The sequence below is a fragment of the Puccinia triticina genome, chromosome 13A (genome assembly GCF_026914185.1).
Source record: "Puccinia triticina chromosome 13A, complete sequence".
Classification (NCBI taxonomy): Eukaryota; Fungi; Basidiomycota; class Pucciniomycetes; order Pucciniales; family Pucciniaceae; genus Puccinia; species Puccinia triticina.
In genome coordinates, this window is record NC_070570.1 from 2,726,341 (window position 1) to 2,747,251 (window position 20,911).

General features: G+C 43.8%; 2 protein-coding genes across 2 annotated transcripts; one reads left to right on the forward strand and one right to left on the reverse strand.

The window, feature by feature from the left end:
- Window positions 1-2,446: 2,446 nt before the first annotated feature.
- Window positions 2,447-5,709, reverse strand: PtA15_13A264 (uncharacterized protein; the record flags this gene model as incomplete). The annotated part of the gene is made up of 4 exons (XM_053162444.1): window positions 2,447-3,249; window positions 3,356-4,055; window positions 5,222-5,249; window positions 5,588-5,709. The coding sequence occupies 4 exons, from the start codon at window positions 5,707-5,709 to the stop codon at window positions 2,447-2,449; spliced, it is 1,653 nt and encodes a 550-aa protein (XP_053026419.1).
- A 2,841-nt stretch (window positions 5,710-8,550) lies between these two features.
- PtA15_13A265 (uncharacterized protein) lies at window positions 8,551-11,694 on the forward strand (the record flags this gene model as incomplete). Its single annotated transcript, XM_053162445.1, has 19 exons — window positions 8,551-8,673; window positions 8,789-8,838; window positions 8,926-8,984; window positions 9,083-9,100; window positions 9,182-9,245; window positions 9,325-9,334; window positions 9,424-9,560; window positions 9,662-9,684; window positions 9,764-9,777; window positions 9,848-9,882; window positions 9,982-10,117; window positions 10,216-10,313; window positions 10,405-10,577; window positions 10,656-10,666; window positions 10,737-10,800; window positions 10,876-10,952; window positions 11,055-11,264; window positions 11,346-11,404; window positions 11,493-11,694. 19 exons carry the CDS (start codon window positions 8,551-8,553, stop codon window positions 11,692-11,694), a joined length of 1,563 nt encoding a protein of 520 aa, XP_053026420.1.
- Window positions 11,695-20,911: the final 9,217 nt, after the last annotated feature.

Genomic DNA, 20,911 nt, shown 5'->3' on the forward strand with positions numbered 1-20,911 from the left:
ACCAGTGATGGTAACATATCAATATTGTATCGGTTTTTGGTGCATTATTGTTACCGTTACCAGTAACGGCAGCGCGTTACCAATATTCAGTTTAAATTTTGGATTTTTTTTCAAGCCGTTACGATATTGCCGCTGATATAAAGTCAATATTGCCACGGTATCAAGATTTCTTTGGCTCTTTTAGCCTTTGTTTTGCTCTAATACTGCCGTTACCATGTTATCTGTGTTACCATAACAGTAACGGTATGGTAACACAGATAACGTTTTGATGCGCGCAGCGCGCAAAAAAACTCGTTACTGCTAATGGTAACGGTCCAATTAGGTAACGGGGATTGATTCAATACAAAATTTGGCCCAATATTGTATCAAATCGTATTGACCCAGTGTTGCAAAATGGCCAGATTCTTCAGGATTCACTGTTTCTGATATCTGAAAAAATTATGAAAATTTACTTATAAAATTTGATAAAAATAGTGAAGTGACCAACGTGAAACGGGCTATTGCTTTGCAAGGTAGTTGAAAATGTGTTCTAAAATAGTTCCAGTAATAATTAGAGTCAAGTTGGAGCTGGTCAACGGTGGGCCGCTACGCTACACTACGCTACAGGGCCACTTAGCGTTAGCGTAGCGGCAAAAAGCGCCCGCTCATTTTGAGTAGCGTTAGCGCGCTGTTAGCGCCGCTACGCTGCGCTACGTTTCAGCGGCGCTAACAGCGCGCCAATTGTATGTTAGTGTTAGCGCGCCGCTACAGTCACTACGCTACGCTACGCTACGCTACGCTGCGCTACAGCGCTTTTAGCGGAAAAAAGGCCTTTTTTTCAGCTAAAAGCACTGTGGCGCACCGTAGCGCGCGCTCTTTTGCGCCCTGCATGTGTAGCGTTAGCGCAATTGCGCGCATCTGCGCTAACGCTACGCTAACAGCTAAATTAGCTGCGCACCCTTTGCGCGTAGCGTTAGCGCAGAAAGGCGCAATTCCGCTAACGCTACGCTAAAAGTTACGGAATTCCGCTACGCTACGCCACACTAACGCTACGGTTAGCGTACCTGGCTCACCGTTGAGCTGGTTTTCAATTGAATTCAACTCCTTTCCAAAGTGCCTTCAGCTCAATTGAGCATAAGTTAAACATAAATTCAGCATGAATTCAGCATATATTAGGGGGGTTCACAATAGGATTTCAATAAAATTTTAAAGCTCATTTTAAGGCCTTTATGAACAATATTTTGGAATTTTTTTAAGCTGTTCAAATTTGGGTGTTCCTTGGCAATTGGAGCAACTTCCACATTTTCTGAAAATTGGTTCACAAAGTCCTTAAAATTGGCTCTAAAGTTTTATTAAACGCCTATTGTGAACCCCCCTATTGAGGCTCAAGTTCCAGGATATATCTAACAGGGTTCTTAAACAATATTGTGTGATGGCACTTGCATGACCAAACTCCCATGGTGTTTGGTTGGCAAAATCGATAACCATATTTCTGGTATTGTAACTTATTTTTCAATACTTTACAATACTTTAAGTTAACAGGTAACTGTAACGGCCCACTGTTGCTGTGAGCCCTGAAGGGGCATCAAGTGGTATGTATCTGTCTCATGCAGGAAGAATCAAGCTTTAATAGGGGGGGTTCACAATAGGATAAAAATAAAACTTTAAAGCTAATTTTAAGGCCTTTATGAATGATTTTTTAAAAAGTGAAGAAGTTGCTCTGATTCTCAGGGGACACCCAGTCCTGCACATCTTGCCAGATTTTTAAAAATTTGTTGATAAAGGCCTTAAAATTGACTCTAAAATTTTACTTTTATCCTATTGTGAACCCCCCTCTGGCAAGATGTACAGGACTGGGTATCCCCTGAGAATCAGAGCAACTTCTTTATTTTTTAAAAAGTTGTTCATAAAGGTCTTAAAATTAGCTCTAAAGTTTTATTTTTATCCTATTGTGAACCCCCCTAATACACCACATGATGTAAAAATCTGATACAAATCCAAAACTACAGAAACCAATGTAGCACTTATTTGATCTCATGTCCTACAAATATGTATCTACACTGATAAATGCATAATAAAAAAGATGTATACACAAAGCAATGTAGTATGAATGCAGTTCAGATATTTAGATCATTCAGTACAAAAGAGATTACAACAACATAATAAATAAATGGAAAATTAAAGGGGCCCAAACCAACATACAACAACACAAGTATTCTTGAAAGGTTTGGTTTTAGGGTGTGCTAAAAAGACAGAAGAAAGTAAAGGGAGCTGAAAACACAGACAATAAAATCTAGATTTCTAAAGAAATCATTTTGATGGGGATGGCTGAATGGGCATAGAAAAAGACAGGGTGGGATCATAAAATTGACACGAGGGGTAACAAAGAAGATTAAATAGATCGGCGAAGAGAAAAGAAAAGATGCTTGGAGATGATCGAGAACGACCGGAGAATGAGAGGGAGAATTCAATCATGGCCCCAAGGATTTCGCTGGATACTGCTACTCAGACTGGGTAGTTTCCTGGGCTTGGCATGAGTTTTGTGGTCTTCCTCATCAGGAACAGCATGATGACGATGGTAATCATGGAGGAAAGATTTCGGACTGATGGGGCTTGCAGGCGGGGAGCTCTGGTCGACCTGGACGGCCTGCAAATCGTCTTGCAAGTTGACGATCATCTGGACCTCGGGAGCGGCCGAGTCGTTTGTTGATGATGGAATTTGACGATCGACATCGATCGAGAAGTCCACTCTGGAATGCTGCTGAGCATCCGATCCCCGTTTCTTGTTGGAGCCAGCGATCGAGACACTAGCCGGTCCATCGATCGACGTCAAATCTGGATGGAGCACCTTGAAGACCCTCTCGGGCGAGACGCCCGTGAACCGATTGGCTTCGCCTTTCAGCCGATTCCTTCGCGTCCGCTCTTCCATCGCTGCGCGGTCTTCTACAAATAAATCTACACATCCTTCTGGTAAGGAATTTGAATGCGAGTTGGCATTTGTTCGTTTAGATGGCGGTGATCTGAGGAGACTCGAAAGGCGCCTATCATGCCCTTTACTTGGGCTGAGTGGCTCCTCATGTAGTTCATCATCATGGAGTAAACTCGTCCTCCTGCTTGTGCCAGCTGGCAGACTGGTGCCTTTCATTCGAGCTTTGCCTTTTTTATTCGCGGGAGCAGCTGGGTGGGCAGCCAGCATTCCATCTTCTCGTGCCCGCATGAGCCGACTGGCCTCTTCCGCCGACGCATCGACGACTGGATTGTTATAGTCACCTGATGTGTCAAAAAGTAATGGCGGGGCCAAAAAAGACAGCAATTCTCGCTCAGAAAATCCATGGGAAAATTGATTATGGAGGAATCAGCGAGTCAAACTGCTAACCATAAGTCAATCTGCGGGCATCACGATAAAGCAACTCCTCTTCTGATCGAGGTTCGCCAAAGGCAACATCGTCCAGGTCAGATCCGTCATCAGAGCCGTTGTCATTGGTACCGTATCCGAAGCCCTCGAGATCCCAGCGGCCAACGTTGCCCATCAAGTAATCGTTTAACGGACGTCGTTCCGTCTCGGTATTAGATATGCCCTCTTGGTGAATCACCTCGGCAGCTTGTTCGGGTAAAAGGGGTGCGTATCCCGATTTGCTATCGAGGAGGTCATTCCCAGGCGTGATCTTGTTCATAAACTTCGTCCACCGAGTATTCCGCGCTTCTGGACCTTGTTCACTCGTCGGCTTGCGACCGTAAGCGGATCCCTCGTTCTCTCCCGCCATCGGTAACCAATACTTTTGCTTTCCGCCTGCACTGTAACGCAGCCCAGCACGGACTCGTCGCTCGCGTACTATACCATGATGGTGAAGAGCACCCTCGGCGGGCTCAAAGGTTTTGTAAGAGAATCCAGTACCCCGTAGCGTCATCACTGTATCTTCTAGTACGTCTTTGAATCCTAAGATGCTATCTCGAAACGCATGGATGAATGGCAATCGTCCGCAATAGGCTACATTGGGCTCTACGAAGTCTTTATGTGAGAACGCATATAGGTGAAGGATCGAGAAGAGGGGCATTTCAAAGCATATCAAGGTATCCTGTATGGCTATAGAAAGCGTTTCAGTGGGATATCGAGCTACGAGTAATCGAGTTCAAATCACATTGAGCATGTCGAGCCAGATATCAAGGATTAAGCGAAACAATTACTGACTTGATTTGAGTATGCCGAGAGCTACGAGAATTGATATTCCAAAGCCTTGCCAAAAGCTAAAGAAGATGACTCCCTTGATACAGAGAAATTTCGGCATCGGCCTGAACCAGAGGAAACAAAATGTATGAGACGCCATACAGGCTAAGTTATAACTTCACATGTGGATTCACGCACCTGAACGGCTTTAAGTCGGCTCCAGTACACAACCAAAACACAGCAAGACAGTATAGACCTGGTGCAGCGTAATAATCACAGTAAAAGTAATCGAAAGTAATCAGCTGCATTGCTTCTTCTTGCTGTTGGCCAACTTCAGGGTTGGGATAAGAACCACTGTAGTCGGATGCGAAAATGGAAATGAAAACTACTCAACATAGAGAAACACTGAAATTATACGCTAAGCTAACATAGGTGTAACCGTTTGTAAATTTCAAGTCGCCATCATTATACGTCTTTGTAGCCTTGAAGATCACTGTCACGATCACGAGAATCGGTTTGACTTGAACGTATTCTAGAGCAATGGAGGTATTTTAGTTGGGATTAGGAGCCTGTTCCACAGTTTGTTCGTGGAAGCGGCCAGAGCGAGACATTAAGAGTTTTCTTCAATTCTTCAAGAGGAAGATAGATAAATACCTACGAAAGATGCCACGTTTGATATTCAGAAATGTATAGGGATCGGAGATATCGACTGGAGAGAGGAGTTTTGAAAATGGCCAAGGATGAGGTGTAGGCTTGATGGATTTAAATCAAAAAAGGAAGTTCATCAGTGACACTAACTTTACTCTGAAGTAAATCGATGAAGACGGCGAATTTTCTAAACCCAACCTCGCGCCCATGTATCAGGATCAGCAAGCTTCTTTCTCCGCCCAAATATTCTACCAAGAGACCGAAGAAACAACTAATAGATTCGTAAAAGTAGGCGAAGTCAGTGAGACTGGGGTCTACGTTTTGTTTGGGTAAGTATAATTTATCAGAACATGGTATACGTACTAGATAACGAATGCCTCATAAATATCGCGAATCAAATCAATAAAGAATGCAGCATCAAGTGAATACAGTGAGATTAGAGTCGATATCGAGTAGACTGAAAAACCGACCCCAGAAACAGGTCAGCAACGCGCTAAATCTGTTTACGTGACAGACTTTTCAAATGTGCGCTCGTGTGTGTTTTTTGTTGAACAGTCTATTGAAGGAGGAAGTTGGGATGTTGCTTAACTGGGTACCATGAACAGGATCCTGACGACAAATCTTTGGAGAATAGGTTTCCGATAATTTCTCAATTGTTGTACGATACACCAAAATCTGCAGAAGAAAGAAGAAAAATCAGACCTCGTTAAAGATTCCTTGACTAGACAGATGAGATGATAGGACGACAAGACGCACGACAAAAGGGTAGCCAATCCAGCCAATAGACTAGCGGACCATAAGACGTTCCGGGGCAACTTAGATCCCGAGCCGCCGTTCCCGTTATGGTTATCAGCCTGGACATCAGCCATCCTCGTCCGAAAAGAATCAGCCGTCGGACGGAATGCATCGAGGACCATGAAGGGCGCCGGACCAGCTAGCGATACGGGTTCGTCGATCTGCTTGACTTGGCTTCTTCCGATCAGCCCTGCTTCGTGGTGAATTACGCTCGAGCGGTCTCTCCGGCTCGATCTCGTGGGTCCGGTTTGAATGTGTTATTAGCTGGGATGCGGGTTGTGTGCTCACGGAGAGTTTCTGTTGACTGAAAACCCCGTGGGAGTGGTTTCGGCTCGTTTTGTGAGGGCACCGCCCTGCACCGCCACTGGGGACAACCTGGGACAACCGACGAAAAGATTTGCACCACACTTGCCGACCGAAGTCAGTCCACAGTCCACCCGCTCATTCTTCACTTTCCCCTGCCTTGGGGAAACAGAATAGCAAACACTCAGGATAAGCCTCCCTCGCCCTGGCACAAGTGAGCACTCGAGCAGCTACAAACTTCATGGCAATTGGGCACTAACAAGTTTTGTTTTGGAGAATCAGCTTTCGAATGAATCAATTCTCCGTGCCGCATGGTACACCTGAACAATCCCACTTACATGCTAGCGCTGGCACGCCCTGGACGTTGGATCTGCTGGTCTCCCTTGCAGCCCCATCCCGAGTCGAGCACATTAACCAAACCAGGAATTGAAGAACGCAGCGGCCATATGGTAGATGAATAAGGCTCTGGAGACGATCAGCCATGTGATTTGAAGGCACGCCGACTGTCCCCTGTTATTTTGCACTTGTCACTCAGGCTCGCCCTGGCTTTTTGTGTCGACCTGAGTATGCGCTTGACAAAGCCCTCCGGAGAGCCAACGGCCCACTCCACCGGCGGCCGAAGGGAGTGATGTTAAGCAGCGCAGGCTGAGAATTGTCTTCAAGTTTAAAACATATTCTCTTGCATTAAACCTCAGAACTCAAGATAGCGCCCAGAGTTTACTTTTTGGGAGTTTTTTTTTAGATTGTAAACCATACCTTGAAAAACATTGGAGGACTTCCCGTCGAGTCTGGGAGCCTCCCAGATCTCAATTTACAAACCCAAATTCTTAATTTTTGACAAAAAGGAAAATGTTTTCCTAACCCTAGAGTTCATTGGATGACTTCCCGTCATCATTTAGAGAGCTCTAGATGCCTCTCTAAATCCTAAAATAAGACACCTATCAAAAACTCGACCAGTGCAGATGAAAGTAATGAACTGTAGGGCTAGGAAAACATTTTCCTTTTTGTCAAAAATTAAGAATTTGGGTGTGTAAATTGAGATCTGGGAGGCTCCCAGACTCGACGGGAAGTCCTCCATTAACTTCATGTGCACTGGTTGAGTTTTTGATAGCTGTTTTAATTTAGGATTTAGAGGGGCATCTAGAGCTCTCTAAACAACGACGGGAAGTCATTCATTTGCCCCTGAAGTGAACCAATTGAGATATTTTTGAAAAATCAACAGTGGCATATAAGTAGCATGCCATATCCATATGGTCAATTTGACGACTTGAAGATGTTTTCTATCACCAGAGCTCAGATTTTTCAGTTTCAGGTGGCAAACTTGAGTCAATTCTCCTCTGAGGCGGATGCCAGATAAGGTTCAATCGACAACTTGAAACCGCAATGTGCGATGAGTTGATTCTAAAATCTCCAACCTTCTGCAACTCTGCTTGCATTGAAAGGGTTATTTTTTGTACGTAAATAAATAAATATCTATCAAGCAGTTTTCGAGTCAAATGGGAACCCTTGCGTTATGGTTAACCGGTTTTTTGATATGGTATACTTTTTGTCAGTCATCTGCATGTCCATCAGAGTCAGACAACCATCGCTTTGTGTGCAAAAAGTGAGCCCCCAAGTCTTAAGACAAGCGAAGCAGGTGTAATGAAAAATTGACAACAAATGTTAATGTATTCATAGACCAACAATTGTTTAACCAACCATAGTCATGGCAATGCGTACCACGGGCGGGAAGCTAGGGCGCAGAGTGACGCCTCGCAGGGAAGGCCTGCCGTTACAACGAGCAACATACATCACAATCCGCATTTGGGATGGTGGAGAAACGATTAGCCTAAGGCGGTGGTGTCTATGATGGCTGAATATGTAAATAGGGAACTACCTACGCAAGCTAATTGCGAGTCGATTATCAAACCCTGGGCCATGGGCAATCGAACTTCAGCCTCCTAGTGGGCGTCTCGCTGTGCAGCACCGCCGCCGACGGCTTCGCCAAGCCTCCCGCAAGACCGAAGAGTGCTCCACGCGGGCGGAGCCTCCGTTCGAGAGCCTTTGTTAAGTTCAATGGGCGATGGTATTTGTGTTTTTGGTAGGTAAATAGTAATGGGATGAATGAAGTTGATCAAAAGATGGTCAAACACGTCTGATGTTTTTTTCTTTGGCGTGACTGGCCGCTGCAGAGGGGCGGCAAGCCGAATGCATTCAAATGCGGTTACGAAAGTCCGCGGCTTGAAAGGCCCAAGGATCAGGACCACAGGTGAAGGTACATGGGGAACGACATGAGAGGGATTAAGACGGCAGATAAAAAGTTGTTGATCAGGAGTATTACACTTATAAGACCCAGCAAGCAGGCTGTGGAAGCACTCAAGCTGCCTGCTGCTCATCATTTTCTTGTCGAAAGTGGGAACTTGGTTGCAGAGCTTCTGCACTCTTAAGCGCAAGCCATCCGCCATCGCCGTGGGAAACGATCCACTTTCGGCCGGGAAACAGTACCCACCCAAAAGAAGAAGATACATCAGCCCAAGGATCGCTTTATCGACAAAGCATCTCTGGCTGTTTACCTTTCGATTTCAACCATTTTGCTTTTCCATTGACATACAGGCTTCCTTATTCATTTTCCCTACTTTGGCTCTGCACTGGAATAACGCACCGCACCATTCTGGACAGAAATGGCGAATCCATTGCACAGCGATGCGGCCATCAGATTCAAAGAGAACGATCCCGACCCAGATCCGACTGAAATAGAGTCTGGATCAGAGAGAAAAACTGTTGGTGATTTGGAAGACAGAGAAGTAAGGAATTCTAACCTTTGCCTCTGATGCGTTTCCATGCAGTCTGGGCAGATAGATTCTCATCCCTCGGACTTCCTCCTCGCTATTTAACTTGACCTCCATCTTCGTCATCTAGCTAGACCGCCAACGTTTGGAACGACGGGCATTATGGAAACTCGATCTAACGTTGAGCAATCATTAGTTTCTGCCATAGCTGTGTTTTTGCTATAGGTCTTGACGATATGTTTTTGTCTACATTTGCTTTTTATGAAGGGTCATCCCAATCGTAGCAATGTTCTACTTCTTGAGCTTTCTGGACCGATCTAACCTGGGTGAGTCCAAACAGGCAACCCGTCCTCTTGTAGAGATTACCTTCCCCATGGCCTGTGCAATGCGATTGTTGACTGGCAGTTTGACCTTCTGTTTTCAGGAAATGCCCGGATCGCAGGTAATTTCAAAAGTCTCTTGAAATCACTTCATATCCTTAAATATTGGATTGACTAGGGACGTCCATACATTTATCGGCCAGGGCTTCAATCCTCTCTTCGTCTGTCTGATCACCAGTACTCGATTGCCTTGACAGTTACCTACATGTAAGATGATTCATTACACAAAAAACCAAACTGCCTTTTTAGAAATGCTTTTTTAACGCTGTATTTCCCTCTTTTTCAGTCCTTACATTGTGCGTAGGATTCATTCTCCTAAAAAAAGTGGTCCTCAAGCATAAGAAATAGGTTTAACGCACACGCAAAGACGTTTCTGAATACGTAGATCGCCGAAATTCCTGCAAACCTGCTGCTGAAGAAGCTTGGGCCGAATTACTTTTTGCCTGGAATTGTGACTTGCTGGGGCCTGATCACAACATTACAAGGCTTTGTCAGAAACTACTCCGGCTTGATTGCCGCTCGGTAAGAATGAACAATTCCAACTTCTGATTCCTTGGTTTGATTTTCAATCTGATGTACTTCAAAGCTCATGTGTTGCATTTTTTCAATCATTCACTTCACAGATTCTTCCTGGGGCTGGTCGAAGGTCCGTGTGTAGTCTGTAATGTCCCTCTATTATTGCGATCAGTTTTTTCATCAATTTTTGTCTCAACACTTCCACTCAGGCGGGATGTTTCCTGTAAGTAAAATCCAAGATAGCGCTATTGTGACAAATGCTGAAAAGATGCGGGTGATGTTGTTGAGGGTAGGCAATTGTGTTATACCTTTCATTTTTCTATACGAGGTCAGCAATCCTTCTTTCCAGTTGACCAGGACTATTCAAGCCAAGAGAGCAATATCCAAACATCATCTGCTTTCTTTATCCCACACCACACCACACCAGACGCGAGCTGCAGCTGCGGATAGCTTTGTTTTTCTCCTCTGCCTCCTTGTCCGGCGCGTTCTCTGGCTTACTCGCATACGGGATCGTAAGGTTGGATGGTACAGGAGACCTGGCTGGATGGTCTTGGATTTTTATTGTCAGCTTCATTCATTATTCCTTTTTCACTTTTGCAAAAGTCTTCTTGTCAAATGGTGGAGATTGATGTGTCTCATTTGTCTTTGTCTCACCTGACAGATTGAAGGTCTATTCACTTTCTTTTGGGGTGTGCTCTCCTTTTTTATCTTCCCGGCCTCGATTGACAAAAGCAGATATCTGACAGCGAATGAGAAGGCGTAAGATCACTCTTCTAGATCTGCTTCTCAATGATTGAGATGGCTAAGAGTGGCTCATCCGATGTTCAATCGCCTATCCTATTACCTACAGTACACTGAAAACACGGCTGGTCAGGGACCGTCCGATGGTAGACGATGAACTCGAGCGATTCTCTCTGACCGAGCTTCTCGCATCTTTGAAAAGCCCCCACGTCTTGATCAACTGCGTCTCCCTCTTCATGTCGGGAACCGTACTATACAGTCAGGCATACTTCCAGCCTACCAGTCAGTCAACCTGCCCTAGTTGTCTTCCTCTGTTTTACAAAAGTAAACACTCACAATTGAATCCTTTGAAAATGCTAGTTGTCAACAGTGTCAGTAATCGTTTTTGGTACATTCGATCTCAATATAGGATGAAGTTTTGTTAATCATGATTCTATGCAGTTAGGATACTCGGCCTCCCGCAGTCAATTAATGAGTGTTCCGCCATTTGTGGTTGCATTTGTTGGCAAGTTTTTTTTACCCCAATAATGAAAAATCAATACATAGCGGGATCGATTAATTGATTGGTTTGTGTTTTTAGTGATGCTTGCCACGGCGTACATATCTGACAAATACTGCTCGAGAGGGTTTGTAACTATCGGATGTGCATTCGCTGGAGTAAGTTGAGAAATCCTGAGAACCACTCACTACTAGCGCCAAAAAGAAAGTAGCAAGGAAGTTACGCTATTGATACTCATCATGGGAATTCGATCCGTGTAGATGATAGGCTTCATCTTGTTTCACATAGCCGATGAAGATCAGATGTCGTTGAAGTATGGCTCCCTGTTCATCTCGCTTTCTGGGGTTTACTCCACGATCCCTCCGCTCAGCGCATGGCAATCCAACAACAGCGAATGTCATTATCGAAGGGCTTCCTCAATTGCACTTGGCTTCATAGCTAGCAACCTGGGCGGAATACTTAGTACCTGGGTTAGCCTTTTCTTCTTGTCGCTTGTTCTCTTTCTATTAGTTGTCTTTGCTGTGCTGACCTTGGGGGCCGTGTTTTGGTAGATCTTTCCTCAATCCGAAAAGCCAGGATATCGCACTGGAACGCTCATTGGTCTTAGCTTGTAAGTGACTTTTTCATGTGGTCCTATAAACATACTCCCGGTTAGTTGGTTTCTGAACTTCATCAATGAATTGTATCTGGGTGTGTAGTTGCGCTGGAATGATTGCAACGGTGTCCTGCAATTTGATTTGGCTGAAGTCGGCAAACCGGTCAAAGGTTGCTGAACGAGAAAAACTTCTCAAAGATTACCCTAACCATGATCAGTGTTCTCACCCCGATAATAAAAGGGCCTGTCGACAGGCTTGGACCGATCTAGGTGATCGTCATCCAGATTTTAAATATACTTATTAGTTCAGTGTTATCTATTTTTGACCACCCTATTATTGCCTCACCCTATGTCACCCCGGCCATTGCTTCAGGAACTTGTTTAAAATCACCCGATTCTTCCGATTCTTGCTCACTCTCATGTATCAGCCCTTGTTGGATGTTGGTGGAGAATTTTCAACCTAGAATTAGACTTAATTATGTATAGATTTTTACTCTGCAAGGGATTTAGGAATTAAAATCAAAACACATAAGGGCAGGAATCTTTGAAAACATATATAGAAGCATGATCTAAAAGACTAAACTACTTTTCTCTTTTTGTCTGATCAAATGCTAGTGAACCATCAAGTATTTTATCTGTATCACAAGGATGCTTGTCTTGACTGTTTTTATATAAACCATCTTTAATCTTTTGCAAAACCCTATGAGTTTTTGTGGGGAGATGGGTGGAGTAACTAAGTTAAGTATGGGAAGAAGAAATGGGACTTGTAGAAGGCAGAGTAAGATGAGCGTAGTACATTGCTTTCCATGCACATTGCAGAACACCTTGAAAACCAGAAAAATCAGTACAAAACCTTTATTAGGCATTAGCACAAATTCAGTCATATCTGTCAATCTTGCTTTCAATTAAGTTGCCAGTCAGTTTGTCAATTGGTAGCCAGGTGGAGAAGGTGCAAGGCAATGAATCTTGATTGGTGTGACAATCATTGGCAAGGTTGTTGAAGTTGTAAGATAAATGACAAGTAAAAGCTTTGGAATCTGCAAAAAAATGAGTGCTCAAGCCTGGAGCATCCAAGGTCTGAAACTGAACACCAATAGTCATCAACTTAACGTATTCAGCCTCCGCCAACGTAACCTCCTGAATAACAGTGGTAGACAGATTGATCTTGTTGGCGATCTGCGTCCCACCATCTCGCGCATCATGGAGATTCAGTTTCTTGTCAATGCCGGGGTGAGCGTTGGGTTGATTCAGGCTCTGAGGGAGGAGAATTGGGCAGGGCTGCTGTCAGTACATATGCTGCTGGGGGAGGTGGGAGGAGCACAAACAAACCAAAACAACTGATTTTCCTTGCAGCGGTTTTCTGGATGGGGGGTTGAATTCAGATTGGATTGATTGCGGGTTGGGGGGACAAGGATTGGGCAGGGCTGCTGTCACTGTTGGGTGTGGATTTGCATGATTGGAAATTGGTTTATTTGGTACATAGCTTGACAGCTGACATGCTGACGTTGCATGAGCTTTTGGAGCTGGGTTTGGGTTTTGGGCAAAACAATTATGGTGTTCAAAACTGCATAAGATTTTTTTACATAAAATCATAAACTGCAATTTTGGCTGGGAGATGTCACTTTAAGTTTTATGCACGCTGACATCTCCCAGCCAAAATTGGCTTTATGATTTTATGTAAACTGTGACACCAGGGAGGGATGTGTTGCACTCTCTGGAGAGTGCCAGACCATAATTTCTTTCTGGAACCCTGCTGGATGTCAACTGTGTAGAGTGTGCAATTCAAGCTTCAGCCCATTTTGATTATGTTTCCAACTAAAGCTGATGTCATCTGTAACTTAATACAGTAAAAAAATCACCTTGACCAATTCATGACTCAAGTGCAACTCAACTTGAATCATGTTTGAAGGCCAAGTTGGCTCTGGGCTCACATCATGGGTTACTGTCACAACTTGTGGATGGGACAGATGTGATTCTTCTACAGGATACCATCACAGAAGATCCCCAACTTTAGCCGGATAAGTGCAGCAGGAGACTGAGTTGTAACTCTGGCCTGTTCCAACGCATAGGGCTTAATTTCATGGAGGTTTAATTGAACCTCATAAAGCCCAAGATTTAATAACATGCCTTTAATGAAATCCGAGATCCCCCTTGTCAGGTTGTTATATGTATACCAGCCCGCTGTGGTGCTCCATTCCAAACCATAAGTAGTATTTTGTTATCTTCTTTTACATATATTCATCATTACATTGCCTATTACCTCATCATTCTTTCACAAATAACTCGTTGTTCTTGCATATTCAGATTCTACGCCTCATTTCACCTATAGTCACTCACACATAGTACCCCTTTATCTTCAATGGTTCAATAGTTATAGAGGATATAAGACTTACAGAAACCTTACAGTCTTCATTAGTTACAATACTCATTTCATTAGTAACTTAGTTGAATCATTACATCACATTCTTTTCACAGATATTTTCTCACATACTAAACCCTTTACATACATTACTCATTATGTACTATGGCTATTGTACACATTAAATCATTGGATCTGTGCTTAACCCTTTCAGTAGTGCTCATCATTACAAGCTGTTACTATGTTCACATCACCCTTCCCCATTTGTACAACCTTCATTCCCATAGCCAGAACTCCTCATTGTCTGTGCTCATCCTTCCTTCATATAAGAACTGTCCTTCCCCCCCTCACTGGTACCTCATGTAGAATTTTAGATACAGAAATTATAGTACCCATTCTCATCAACCCATTGCTATTGAATCCTTGCCATTGCTTTCCCCCTTTCAACCATTGCCCCATCCCTCTCATCCTCAGTAGCCAAGCAGCAGTTAAAGCTCATAGTACTAGCTCCTAACACTGCAAAAAAAACTGTGTCAACTGTGAGCAGTTGACATGCGGTAACTCTGAGGAAGCTTGTGGTGTTACACCAGCCTTACCCAAGGTTTGAATCAGCCAAAGCGTCAATGCACAGTCACTGTGCACCTTGCACAGTGACTGTGCCAACAAAGGCACTTGTGCATTCAGGTGGAGTTACAATCGTAGCTTGGCTTGAGTATCCTGCATGTCAACTGCAAGCAGTTGACCAAGTTTTTTTTGCAGTGTAAGATCAAGTAGAAATCAGCCACACCTTTTCTTTCTTTTTCTTAGTGTTACTCTCATCCCCTCAGCATTAGTCAGGAAGGCAGCCTCATCAGCACCCTTGCATAGCTTACATTAGTACTAGTGTTGCTATCCATTTCCTCTGCTGCGCTTTTTGCTGCTAGACTTAACGGACAAGAAGTTGTCTTGGTAGGCGTAACATCAGTTGTATGATTGCATAGCAAGGGATCTTTTGACATATAGGAAGAAACAGATCTTCTGCTGCGCTTTTTGCTGCTAGACTTAACGGACAAGAAGTTGTCTTGGTAGGCGTAACATCAGTTGTATCATTGCATAGCAAGGGATCTTTTGACATATAGGAAGAAACAGATTCCAAGCTCTATTCTCCCCTTTGAGTAGTTCCACACCGCTGAGAGTGATCCCGCTTGGCAAGCTGGTATATGTATGCCAGCCCCCCAAGAGGGGTTTCCTCTTGGCAGGCTGGTATCTAGGTTGACTTTCACTTGTGTAACATTTCCCTCATGATTTTTGGCTAAAGATCAGGGTGGAAATTTCCCTGCAAAGTACAGGTCATACAGGGAGTTGTATCTCCTCTTAATAACCAGCTGTAGCGGTCATTGAGGAGAGTTACATCTCCTTGGATGTGTTGATGGACTGTCACTTGTGTGAAATGTCCACCTTGATGTTCGGCCGAACGTCAGGGTGGACATCCTGCCAAGTACAGGACATCAATGGGAGCTGTGTCTCCCCTCGATGACCAGATTTACATATCATTGAGGAGAGTTACATCCCCTCGATTACCTGTACAGCTGGGTCATTGATGTGGAGTTCTAACTCCTTTCAATGACCACCTCTACGGGTCATCAAGGGGATTCGCAACACCTCTCAATGACCCAGCTGTCCTGGTCATCGGCAGGAGCTGTGACTCCCCCGGATGACCAGTACTGACTGGCCATCGAGGGTATCTACAACTCCCCTTGATGACTGGTACAGGTGGTCATTGAAGGGAGTCACAACTCTGTATTGATGACGCAGCTGTACTGGTCATCAAGTGGAGTTGTAACCCCCCTCAATGACCAGTCAGTACCGGTCATCAGGGGGAGTTACAACTCCCCTCAATGACTGGTACAGCTTGTCATCAAAGGGAGTGACACCTCCGCTTGATGATCAGCTTGACCAATTGCTGAGGGGAGCTTTAACTACCCTTGATGACCGGTAAAGACTAGTCATTGTGAGGATTTGTCACCCCCTTCAATGACCACCAGTACCGGTCATCAAGGGGAGTTGTGACTCCTTCCAACAACGGGTAACACTGGTCATTGAGTGGAGATGTGACTCCCATCAATGGCCAGGCAGTACTGGTCATTGAGGGAAGTTACAACTCCTACCAATGACTGGCAAAGCTGGTCATTGAGCAGAGATTTAACTCCCTTCAATGACCAGCTGTACCAGTATTGAGTGGAGTTGTAATTCACCCCAATGCCTGATACTGCTGTGATAATACTTCCTACAACCAGGGAGAGAGGGAAGAAAAAATAATAGCAAACAAGGCTTACCTAGTGTTGTCAGGAGAGAAAGGTGTTAAAGTCTCTGCCAAGCTAGATGGGGCAGGAGACAAATCTGCTTAGGTATGCAGTGAAGGATGGATGAGTGAAATGTACTATGAACTTTGTGAAGTCTTCAGTACACACAGGCTTTAAAAGCCAACACAAAGTTTACCAGCAACATTGTCAGCTGGCTACTATGGCAGAGCCACCGTGACAATATACAAATAAAAATATAAAAAGTAGTATTACATATGAAAGAGACATTATTACTCTTACATATGTAAAACTACGCAAAAACATTAAATACATATATAAATAATTTATTGCTTAGCTTTGTGTAATTAATAAGTAAAATATTATAGAAGATTCTTATTCTAAGGGTAAAATAACCTAGGGTACCTCACTTACACGTACCCTTAATTATTATCCCTTCCTTGTGTAAACTAACTTCAAAGTTTACGCAAGTGCATCATGCCCCGCGTGAATGCACTTGTATGAATATATATATATAATTACATATTTATGTATACACCCATTTTCAGTGACGTAACTGAGGTGTTGTGTATAGTTTAAAAGATGGCTTTATTTGTTGCGTGGCGCATCCAAGCCCGCGTGCTCTGTTGCCTAGAGCTCAAGCCCGCGCGCATGGTGTACATATATGCATAATGCATAAACTAGCCCGCAACCAAAGCGCTCAGGCTACCAGTAAGTGAGAATGGGCCAGAATACGCCCCAATAGCAATATTACATGTGTTATATGTCTTGTACACATGCACCAAAAAAGATGTAATTAACACGTCATTCAATATAAAAACATTCTAGACTGAAAAGGACTCTTGCAGTGTGCACAGGAGAGACTAGAAAGCGTCCCAGCTTCTCCCAAGCCTCACTACATGTAAATTACAACTGTTGTAAATATGTAGAAGGGGTCAAATGAACTGGAGCATCTAATAAGCGCCTCCAGAACATGTATAAAGCACTGCTTGCACGTGTACAAGTGCACAGAAGCTAGTTCTAGTACCTTCTCTGGCACATTTCCACGGAAATGAGCGTCACAGAACCCCCAAACCAGCCCCTATGACGTGTAAGGCATGTGTAAAAACACGCAGAACCTCTGGAAATGGTCCTTGGAAACCCTTGTATCCAAGCCCCAAGGTTCCACGAAAAACAGCGCCTTCTAGCGCAACCAAATTGCCTCAGAATGCGCCCACAAGTGTTCCCCTGTCCCCTGGGCGCCCCTGGAGGCCTGCCTAGGTTATAAAAAGGGCCATTTCTCCGCCCAAAAGGAGATTCCCCAGCTTTACATTATGTACATATTAGAATTTTACCCGCCTTCAACAGCCTCAATAGCCTGTGATTTGCCAGGTAAAATACCTACTTTTGTGATTTTTAGCCCTAATTTCCGCCTTGAAGCTGTCCATTAACCACCCTGCCCTCAAGATTACCTCCTCTGAGCGCCTCCAACTGCCCAACTTCACGCCTGAAGAACCTCAAGTGACTCCAGGGTCTTATACTAGTAAGTTTAAGCCCCTTCTTTTGAGATTCTCCACCATTTCTTTCTGGGATTTGAAACACACCTGTTTACAGGCCCCAGTTCTTTACTCTTGAGGGATTAAACACCCCTGATTTATCAGGCCCCTCTTAGAATTAATTATATCAATTTTATTACATCTGATTGGCCCAAATTGCCCTGTTTTTACGCCATAATTCCCAACATTTACGTTGGAATTATCCCTTATAACTTTGTCTTAGAGTTTCACAACTCTAAACTTTTGCTTTGCACCACGTTTAGCTAGAAGGATAATATCCTTGGCATCACGTAGGCTGACAAACATGAATTCAGTGAAGTAGGGAATTCTGGATGGCATGATGCTCCAAAGTGAGGGCAGAAAAAACATGGGTTTTTATTTCTCAGTATTTTTTCAAATGATCACAGAAATGTGTCACTCCTACACTGTCAAGGATTTAGAATGGAGAGAAACTGAGGAGTAAATCCTGGATATGTTTGGGAAGGATTATCAGGTAAACAGAAGCACACATGGAGAGTATATTAGTAGTAATTGCAGGTCAACATGCTTTCATTGGAATGCATGAGTTCATCCTGAATTACAGATCAATCCATCACAAGTGTGACTCAAGTTAGCAATGATTTCAGAACAGATTGCTACTTACCTTGCAAGTTGACATTGAACTGACTTCAGACAAGAAAAATGACAAAATTACGGTCTGGCACTCTCTGGAGAGTGCAACACATCCCTCCCTGGTGTGACATGCAATTTTGAACACCATTGTGAGCCTGAGTCTCTATAGTGACAACAGGACACAAGAATTGGGGGGGCAATAGTTGGATTTCTTGGGATAAAGAAACTACAACTATAAGAGAAAAAGAGAAAGAGAGAGAGAAACCAAGCAGGATAAGGAAAAAGAGAAGTACTAGGTTATTCTAGTGGGAATGCACTTCCACTGGCAATGCTACTCTTCAGAAGAGTGCTGCTAATCTGTGCTAGAAGTGCTACAGCTTCCTCTCAGGAGGGTATCTGGATTGGATAAGCTTAATCCAGCCACAATTTTTTAGCTTCCTTCTGGATAGTCAAGGTTCTTAAAGGGAAACCTGAGGGACAGCCCTGTAACCTAGATTTGAGGCAAAGGCCAAGTGATAATAAGGGACAGCCCTGTGATCAAGATAGAGGCAAAGGCCTGAGGATTTGGAGGGACAGCCCTGTGATCAAGAAGAGGCAAAACCAGAAGAAAGAGCAGATCAAGCAAGACACAGAGTTGTACCTCTGAGATAAACAAGGTTCAGTGAAAGAGGTTACTTACTGTCAATATCCTAGGCGCCTGTGACGGTAGGTATACTGGGAGTATAGTAGGCTCTTTGGTGGTGATCCTGGAGTTATCTGGGTAGTGGTTCTGGTGTGCTGAAGTCTGTAGATCCGCCTCAGGCAAGGGGGATCCTGACTACGAAAATTTTCACAGTTTGCTTATGTAATTTACATATGTACATGTGGTTTGGCGCGCCTGGTAGCGCTGACACGTCACAACTGCGCAAGCGCGCCACAACTCAATAACTCAGGGAAGGAGTATAGTTACAATGAATTAATAAGTTGTAACTAGGGTTAAAATTGCATGAGGAAACAGAATATGAAGTCAAAACAAGGTTATCTCTTAAGATGAAAAAGATATAAAGTAATTTATATGTAACAAAGGTAGAACAGGCAGCTTTTAGGTCAGCTGTGATGACTCTAAGGCTGACAACCATAAATACTGCTTTCTAACTACATGAATTTAGGGGAAGCCAAAATTTTCAAAAAGGAGCCGGTCCAACCTTTTCTGAAAATACAATATGTAATCATGTAAGTAAACTCTGAAATTCTTTGAATTCAGGATCCCCTCCTGCCTGAGGAGGATCTACAGACTTCAGAACACCAGAACCACACCCCAGAGACACCCAGGATCACTAAACCAGAGGCCAATTCACTCCCAGTATCACCACAGGGGATTGACAGTAAGTAACCTCTTTCACTGACCTTGTTTATCTCAGAGTGAAACTCTGTTGCTCCAGACTCCTCTTCTGTCAGCGCCGGTCTCTTATGTGACTCGGTGCTGATGGGATTTTGGTTGCGGTCCGCTGCGGTTATGTAGCAGAAGCAGGTTTATTGGTCACACTATAGCCTAAAGGCCAGTGGAAATAAGTCCCACTCGACGCCGGGAGGCGGAGGGACTGGCACCCTTACTTATGTAAGGGGACGCGGCGAAAATCAGCCAAGCGCCGTTGCGTATAAGGATTAGATCACTTATCTTCTAGGTTACAGGTGTGATAACAACACCTGTACCTAGGGGTAAGATACACGAACATAAGAGAAAGCTGTAAAAGAAGAAAAAGGTTAGTTTAGATTATGTAAAACCCCACTCACTGCAATTTCAGTAAGGTACACAGGTTTGTATGGTAATAATCTTGGGGGAAAGATCTCTCCAGAGGAAAGATCCTCCCCTTTTATATTACAGGATCCTGATCTTCCTTTGAGTCAAGGCCCCAGAGGGATCCTTAACTCCAAGGAGAGGAAGAGGACCACGGAATTCAGAAGAGGTATTTACATAAATAATTATGTAATCTCTCTATTTGTACATAGTTTGTTCTCAATGAGGATAAATACATAGAGAGATAAGTTTATCTCTCTCTTTATGGAAAACACATAATAAGTGTGAAATCATATAGTTTAGTACATATAAAGTAATGATTGCAACAAAAGTAATAATATAAGACAACAGGAGGACTTGAACACAGGATCTTACACAAGATCAAGATCAAGCTGAAGGCAGCCTTTAGCCATTGGGTTACATGACACAGCGGGCAATCAGGTGTCGTACGCAGCCCACAGCAACAACCACGTAAAGGGGGTCCCCTTGGCTCGGGTGTCGCTGCGGGCTGCATGCAACATCCGATTGCCCGCTGTGTGATTTGTAACTATCATTGTAGACACATGGACAATTGTATCAGTGGCTGACATCTTCACCTGTTTCTTTCAACTCTTCCAATCTTCAAGGATCAAAAGGTTATCTCTGGTTAAGACTTATAAAACCAGAGCAGAGTAGTAACCCTACTTCTGAATACCACCAAAATTTCCTTGTTTTGAGTGGAGGCTGTTGCACTCTCTTGGCCTGGCACAGCTGGCATCCAGCTTCTACAGGTTGAGAATAGCCCAGATTAATTAATAAAGACTTAAATTCTAGGCCTGATCTTATCTCTTTCTCTCTCTCTTTCTCTCTCTCTTTCTCTCTCTCTCTTTTTTTCTCTCTCTTTTTCTCTCTCTCTTTCTCTCTATCTCTCTTTTTCTCTCTCTCTTTTTCTCTCTCTCT